This window comes from Brassica oleracea, chromosome C3, assembly GCF_000695525.1.
Source record: "Brassica oleracea var. oleracea cultivar TO1000 chromosome C3, BOL, whole genome shotgun sequence".
Classification (NCBI taxonomy): Eukaryota; Viridiplantae; Streptophyta; class Magnoliopsida; order Brassicales; family Brassicaceae; genus Brassica; species Brassica oleracea.
Genome location: NC_027750.1, coordinates 22,183,723 through 22,192,086, shown reverse-complemented (window position 1 = coordinate 22,192,086; position 8,364 = coordinate 22,183,723). Strand labels below are relative to the sequence as shown.

The 8,364-nt window shown below is 38.9% G+C and overlaps 1 protein-coding gene and 1 pseudogene across 1 annotated transcript; both read left to right on the top strand.

Moving 5' to 3' along the window:
- The first annotated feature begins 2,829 nt into the window (after nucleotides 1–2,829).
- Nucleotides 2,830–6,314, top strand: LOC106333444 (D-xylose-proton symporter-like 1). Its single transcript, XM_013771886.1, has 14 exons — nucleotides 2,830–3,012; nucleotides 3,377–3,477; nucleotides 3,674–3,752; nucleotides 3,908–3,967; nucleotides 4,102–4,168; nucleotides 4,258–4,382; nucleotides 4,506–4,607; nucleotides 4,716–5,084; nucleotides 5,167–5,214; nucleotides 5,311–5,373; nucleotides 5,517–5,597; nucleotides 5,710–5,808; nucleotides 5,888–6,025; nucleotides 6,117–6,314. Exons 1-14 carry the CDS (start codon nucleotides 2,968–2,970, stop codon nucleotides 6,246–6,248), a joined length of 1,509 nt encoding a protein of 502 aa, XP_013627340.1. The 5' UTR covers nucleotides 2,830–2,967; the 3' UTR covers nucleotides 6,249–6,314.
- A 1,134-nt stretch (nucleotides 6,315–7,448) lies between these two features.
- LOC106330118 overlaps nucleotides 7,449–8,364 on the top strand; it is a 2,115-nt pseudogene continuing 1,199 nt past the window's right edge.

Genomic DNA, 8,364 nt, shown 5'->3' with positions numbered 1-8,364 from the left:
GAAGTGTGTAGAAGATGAAGTGTGTAGAAGATGAAGTGTGTAGAACTAACTTGTAGTCTCCACTTACTAGTATAAATAGGGGTGCTTAGCACCATTTGTAATCATCCCACATCAAGCAAAGCAATAGAGAGAAAACATTTCATAAAGAGTTCTAAGAGTCTTTAAGAAATCTCCAAACACAAGCCTTAGTGAAAATCCCTTTCCCAAAAATAAGAAGGTTATCTTAAACACTAACCGTCTACATTCCATCTCAACCTCTCAAAGAAAATATTATCCGCTAATTTTCCCAACAATTTTTGAATGCCCTAAACGTGATTCCCAATCTACGAAAACCACAGAGAAGAAATGGTTATATGTTTTGTGCCTGTAAAACTCGTTTTGGCTTTGAGTAAAGAGCCCTTATCATTGATTTCTTCTGCCCTCATTAAAGGCTTTCACAGTTGGCTTTGTATGGCGGATCTTCTCTAGTAATCTGGTAAATACTCGTTTAACCCGTATGCTGGGCCACGTTTGGTGGTCCTGGTAATAACCGTCTGTTAGAGAGCTCGTGAGTTTGATCCCCCAAAGTCTTTATCCCGTTGAGTGTGTGTTCGTGGCCGTGGAATGGGCATCTGATTGCATAATAATTTTATGTAAAAATAGAGCCAGACGTCATGGATATCCTGGGATAAAATGGCACAACCTAAAGCAAAAGGCGGGTTCGAGAGCTTCAATGACGCCTTTCTCGGTAAGCTTAGCTGGAGAATTCTAAACAACCCACAAGGCCTGTTGGGGTGGGAGGGGTTCTTCTCGGGAAGTACTGTGCGGATGGGAACATGCTAGACTCTGTCCAAGCAGAACGGCTGAATCACATGGCTGGAAGGGCATCTTGATTGGCTGTGCGCTGATTAAGAGAGACGCGGGATGGTTAGTTGGAGATGGAGCCCAAATCAAAATTTGGCAAGATCCCTGGCTCAGTGTATCGAGACATGAAATTATCCACCAGAAGCATCAATGAACTTAACGGTCGACGGCCTGGCCTGTTCATTACGAATTCTAGAGAGTGGGATGTGGAAAAAATCAGAGCTATATGTCCCTTCGCAGAGGAAAATATCCTGAAGATCAAAGCTAGCAGTACAGGAGCTCCAGATAAGCTGTGTTGGATGGGAACAAAGAATGGGGAATATACTACCAAATCAGGCTATCATGCGGCTGAGCTGGAAGCAACAGGTAACTGGAACCAGGAGGTCTTGAACTTACAAACAGCCCCAAAAGTCAAAATGCTAATCTGGAAAGCTCTTGGTGGGACTTTACCAGTGGGAACTAACCTACAGGAACGACACATCCCTATGCAAGTGTTGCGGTGATCCTGAATCTACCTTTCATCTATGGGAAGCTGCTCCTTTCATTGAGGACATTTACTATAGAGGAAATATAGATTTGAGAGAAGTTTGGATGGAACCTATTTAAGACAAAGGGCTGCTTGCCTCCAACAGGAGTGACGACGAGTCATCTTGCACCCTGGATTATGTGGGAAATCTGGACCGCAAGAAAGCAAATTGGTGTTCTCCAAATATCAAATTAAAAGCAATTGCTATGGCCCGGGAGTGGCAAAATGGTCAGAAGAAAATCTCAAACCTTACAGTGGCCAACAGGCCTGTAGCGATCCCCCCCCCCTACACAGGTAACATCCTCCAGTCCGATGCGGCCTGGAACATCACGACAGCCGTAGCGGGGGAACGAGGTATCTTCTACTTTCACAGCGCTGGAATCGCAGGTCGCCTCTCCTTTGTTGGCTGAGGGAATCGCTCTCAGATCCGCCCTCCCCGGAAGTGTTTAGAGATTGGTATTGAGAACCTGAATGTTGATTCAGACTCCAAAATCCTCATCAACAGCATCCTCGACTAGAACTCTGTACCTGAATTGTATGGAGTGGTTGCTGATATCTTGTGTATTGTAACAGGATAGTTATCCCTAGGCCTACTAGTTTCTTGTTTCACTTCCTTTTCAAGCTCAAGAGCATGGAGAATGGCATCTTCTCTACTGGACTCGGTGCCAACCATGGGTTCCACTTCCCACCAAGACCAAATAAGAATGCGAGCTCTGTGAGAATCTTTCTGCGTGATCTGTTGTTCTGTTTCTGCCTCTTTTAAATAAACAAAAAAGCTGTTTTGGATCTAGAGCTGAACAATGTGGTGTTGTTTCATCCATATTTGCTTATTTAAGCTCCCTTCACTTCTAGAGGTGAGTACAGGATTCTTGAATATGATTTTGGAAAGTAGTTTAATCAAATCTAATTTTATGAAACGACCTTCAAAATCTAGTGAAAGATATTGAAGTATTATTTGATTTGACAAGTAACTTGCTGGACAAGGATCTAGAAGTCCGTTGCAAAGACTAAAAGGGGTTTCTCATACTTAACCCAAATATGGATTTTCTGTTTCAAAACAAAGAAAATATATATCTTTCTTCATCAAGAGATTAAATATACTGTTAACTTTGCTGGCTTTACAAGACAATATATTTTTCTATTATCAGCACATGGAGACAGTTTAATAAAAAAATGAATATGATTGCCCAGTTGGCTTTGACAAACAATATTTTTTTTTGTATTATCCTCACAGAAAACAAGTTTATTACAAAGTTAATATGAATTCCCAAATAATATTTATTTTATTAGTAGATAAAGCATGTTTAATAGGAAAAAAAAAATTTGGTTGACCAAAAGAAACGTAAAAACAGAAAATAATCTTCTTTCCTAATTTGAAATGCTCGTTAATTGACAGTTATGATCATCACCCTGGCATACATTGTCTTTTCCCTCTCTCTTCCTCCACATCTCTCTCCTCTGCAATTTCAACGCACGTTGAGCTCATAATTCAGACAAGTCAATTGTATAAAACGTAAAGACCGAGATCTTTAAGCTTTTGTCTCCTTGAACAAAACTACACTCACGAATCTCGGGATCCACATCAAGCTGCCGCAGCCATGGTGTTTGATGCCGAGAAGCAATCGATCGTTCATGTTGAACAGGTTTCTCTTTCGAACATCGTCTTTTGATATTCTCTCTTCCCTTTTCTCTGTTCAGCTTTGGTCGCTGATAAAAAAATGTTTACTAAGGTTTGTTTGTTTGATTCTTATTTTTTTGACTAATCATTTATCAATCACGGTAAGATCTTATGACCGTCATTGTTTGTTTTGATTCTTGTTAGTCAAGTTATAGGCTTATGAATGCAATATAAGGTTAGGGTTTGGATTTATTTCTTCTGCATTGGATAATTAATTTGAATTTTTTTTTAAAAAATTGAAATATTAAGCATGAGATTAGACCTTAGCCTTCTGGATTTGGAGTAAACATATTATCAATCATGTATCTTAGATTGGTGTTCTTGTGTAGATTGGTGATTCATCTTCAGGTGGGCTTAGCTCACTACAAGAACCTTTGATACAGCAGAAGCACAGCCCAGAAAACTACTCTGTTCTTGCAGCCATTCCCCCGTGAGTTTTTATCTATCTGTCATTTTCATGTGTGTTGTTTGTCATTAATACCAACTGTGGGTCCCACAAAGATTGCTATATCAACAGTTTATTACCAATCTTTCTGCTAAAGGAAAAGCACGTGGGGGAATCTGTCGGGTTTGCACATGATATAGATTTTGTCTTAAAGCTTACTAAACAAGTCATCAATTTTCAGGTTTCTCTTCCCAGCTCTTGGAGCCTTTCTTTTTGGTTATGAGATTGGTGCCACGTCTTGTGCTACCATTTCTATTAAGGTAATAGTGGCTTAACCCTTGTCCAAAACTGTGCATAGCTTACATATCATTAAGCTGTTCGTATTGAATTAGCATACTCCTTCACACCTGGACCTGCAATGTCATTGTACAACTACTCTGTTAATTAATCTGTTTTCTTTTTGCCTTCTCTACAGTCGCCTACACTAAGTGGAATCTCATGGTACAACTTGTCTTCAGTGGATGTTGGTATCATTGTGAGTCTATATTTCAACTTTCTTGGTTAATGCATAAACTTTTGTTATTGCTTCTTCCCTATAGGAGCTATGACCTTTCTTATGGAAATAAAATAAAATTTCCTAATTAATAGTATTAACAAAATTCTGTGCAGACTAGTGGCTCACTGTATGGTGCCTTGATCGGATCAATTGTGGCATTTAGTATTGCTGACATTATAGGTTGGTTTCTTTAGGCTTTCTTTATCTTTATTACATAGCAGTGTCTCCATCTGAAAGAAATCAAATTGTTTGATTATGTTTTTTTCAAGGAAGAAGAAAAGGGTTGATCACTGCTGCATTCTTATACCTTGTTGGAGCCATTGTTACTGCATTAGCACCTGTCTTTCATGTCCTGATCATTGGACGTGTTGTGTATGGCATTGGGGTTGGACTGGTAATAACCTTACCGTTAGGTTAAGATGGTTTTCTGCATGTATGAATCCATGCAGCTATGGAGTACACTTTTTTAGCCTTCTTCTTAACTTGTAAGCTGATATGTTCGTTCCCATGTATTTAGACAATGCATGCGGCTCCAATGTACATTGCTGAGACTGCACCTAGTCAGATACGTGGACGTATGATATCACTAAAGGAATTCTCCACCGTCTTTGGGATGGTTGTAAGTTCTCACATCTCTGCCAACTTCAGAAAATTTAGAGTCACTTCTCTATGTTTTAAAACATTTTTGTCCACCAAGCGAAACTGACACATACATTTTTTTGTGAAGGGAGGATATGGAATCGGTAGCCTCTGGGTTACAGTTATATCTGGTTGGCGTTACATGTATGCGACAGTTATTCCTGTGCCAATTATTATGGCAATTGGAATGTGTTGGCTACCAGCATCTCCTAGGTGGCTTTTACTGCGCTCTCTTCAGGGAAAAGGAGATGCGGAGAGCCTTCAAGACGAAGCAATCAAGTCTCTTCGCCGCCTTAGAGGGTCTGTAGTAGTTGACTCAGCTGCTGAACAGGTAGACGAGATCTTGGCTGAACTTTCCTCTGTGGGTGAGGATAAAGAAGCTACAATTGGTGAATTGTTTCAAGGTAAGTGTTTGAAAGCTCTCACTATAGCAGGAGGTTTAGTCTTGTTCCAGCAGGTTGGTGCAGTCAATTCATCAAATGGATTTGTGAGAAAAGAACAATAGCTAAGTGTATATATTTTTATTTTTCAAATGGCAGATAACTGGACAACCAAGTGTGCTTTATTATGCACCATCAATACTACAGGTTCTCTTTTTTTTTTATCTCTAGTAAAGTTGGCTTTTGTTTCACTAGGAGGAATCCTAACATGTTTCCTTGTACCACTAATATATTACCTGTTAGACTGCTGGCTTCTCTGCTGCAACTGATGCAACTCGGATCTCAATCCTGCTCGGTATTTTGAAGGTATTGTGTTATTCCATTCAGTTTAAAATATTGGAGGATTGATATATGAATGCTTTAGCACATTTTTAATCGTTTTATTATTGCAGTAAAGCTAGTTTGTGTTTTTCCTTTGGAAGACTTAACGTGGTCCTTTATTGGTGCAGTTGGTTATGACTGGAGTTGCTATTGTAGTGATTGACAAACTTGGAAGGAGGCCTTTACTTCTTGGTGGTGTCAGTGGCATGGTTTGTCCTCTGACATTTTCAGTCTTTTTTCTCTTTGTTCAATTTTATGAGACAGAAAAAACCTAAATGATTTAGAAACTTAGCTTCTTTTGTATTTTTGATTGTGCAATAGGTGATCTCATTGTTCCTCCTGGGCTCCTACTACATCTTTTATAATAATGTACCAGCTGTTGCTGTGGCTGCATTGCTACTCTATGTGGGCTGCTATCAGGTTAACCTTTTTTCTCATCAAACTTTATTCTTGGCAACGTTAAGTTGTGATCTCAAAATATTTACCATCAATCTTGCAGTTATCCTTTGGTCCTATTAGTTGGCTGATGATGTCAGAGATATTTCCCTTAAAACTAAGAGGCAGAGGAATCAGCATAGCAGTGCTTGTGAATTTCGGCACAAATGCGCTTGTGACATTCGCTTTCTCACCTATGAAGGTAAAGATTCTAGAACCAAGAAACTCCTTCTCAATTATATATTGTCCCTCCAAGTTTTAGAGGTTTTAGCTCACCTGGTATTTATCTCCAGGAGTTGTTAGGAGCTGGAGTTCTGTTCTGTGGATTTGGGGCGATATGTGTACTGTCTCTCTTCTTTATATACTTCATTGTGCCTGAGACAAAGGGTCTCACTCTTGAAGAGATTGAAGCCAAATGCCTCTAAAAGGTTTCTTATCTTAGCTCCATTTTAACTGCTGCTTCACTTGCTTGAGGCTCTGAACGGGAAACACAGTAACCACAGATGGGGTCGCCATTTACCGTAGAGTTTCACTGTTTGGTCAAAAAGAATTGGTGCAGTGAAGCTCGTGGCAAAAGTTTGGTGCGTTGGACAACTTCTAAAATTCGACTGTTTTCTTAATATGTTTTGTAAAATGTAAGAAATTCACACATTGTTGGACCACTAATGATTGAACCATGTACCAATCATTTTAAATGTGTCTTCATTTTAAGTTTAGTAAAAAAAATTGTTCAATAACACTATGTTTTAAGAAAAATTGGTTCATGTATCAGTAAGTAGAAAATTTAATTTGAAACATGTATCATCTGAAATTTAATTATTCAGATATCTAACAATTAGATACTGAGAAACTAATTATCTATACTAATAAAAGTGACTTTTTGAGGTTCCATAGAATGTCTACATCAGCAAAAAAAACTTCTCCCGAAAAATAACACGTGGCATAAAATATAGTTTTACATTTTAATATACTAATAAAAGGGACCTTTTGAGGCTCCATAGAGCGTCCACATCAGCAAAAAAAAACTTCTCCCGAAAGATGAAACGTGGCATAAAATATAGTTTTACATTTTAATATACTAATAAAAGGGACCTTTTGAGGCTCCATAGAGCGTCCACATCAGCAAAAAAAAACTTCTCCCGAAAGATGAAACGTGGCATAAAATATAGTTTTACATTTTAATATACTAATAAAAGGGACCTTTTGAGGCTCCATAGAGCGTCCACATCAGCAAAAAAAAACTTCTCCCGAAAGATGAAACGTGGCATAAAATATAGTTTTACATTTTAATATACTAATAAAAGGGACCTTTTGAGGCTCCATAGAGCGTCCACATCAGCAAAAAAAAACTTCTCCCGAAAGATGAAACGTGGCATAAAATATAGTTTTACATTTTAATATCAATACAATACTAAAAGGGGAATATCCTCCCCCCTTAAGCATGCCACGTCATTTATTGAATCGACCAATCAGAGCTCTTTAATTTCGGATTGGGCTTCAGATTTGATTTTATGGGCTTCGTTTCAATTTCAGGTTATGGGTCTTTCTGTTTTGCCGTGCAATCTTTTTTTTTTCCCTAAACCTAGCTCTCTACGGGAGGAAGTCGCGAGTCTGCGAGGCTCTTCTCCTCATCCCAATTCACTTCGTCTTCTCACCTTCAAACCGTAGACTCTGCGTTTTTCATCGATTCTTCACAATCAATTTCGCAATCAATCTCTTCTTAATGGTTTTGTTTCATCTCCCTCCTTTCCTTCTTCTTTATATATTGTTTTCTCCTTCGTGTTCGAATCAAAACCCTAGAAACTCGATCGATGGCGATGAAACCGCATGGGAAGTCTATTGTCTCCTCCGATTACGACGAAAAAGTCCTCTTCCTCAAAGATCTCTCGCTCGGTCCCCACGAAGCTCAGTTGCGGTTTCGGCTCATCCATTTCTGGGAGGTTTGGAACCCGCTAAAGAAGACGCTTATTGGCATGGAGATGCTACTCATCGACGAACAGGTTATTGTAATTAACCGTCTTTTTATCGTTTCAAAAGAAGGTTATGATTATCGTTCTTCACTTACGTATATTGGTTTCTCTTATGTTTTTATTTGCAGGGAACTGTTATTCAAGGATTCATTTCGCCAGGGAGAATTGAAATATATTTGCCAAAGATGAAGCGAGGATCTGTTTACAAACTCGACAACTTCTACGGTTCCAGAAACAAGTCGGTGTTTCGGGTTGCTGATCATACCGTTACTGTGTCGTTCTCATGGAACTCGGAGTTGACGGTTCTTCTAGACTGTCCCAGTCAGTTTGATGAGGACCGTTTCCGGTTTCTTTCATATGAAGAGTTTCAAGCTAACTGCGATCTCAAAGGAGACCTCTACGGTAAGCTCTGTTATTCCCCACGTTTTTTATTAGTTGAGTTGCTTGATAATTAGAATGTTGCTTAGGTACGTAGATCTGAAATTGGTTGAGTCAATGTTTTGGGTTTGTTCACTATTATCTGAACTCGGTCTTCTGATTTAATTTTTTTTTATATCCATAGAAGAAATAT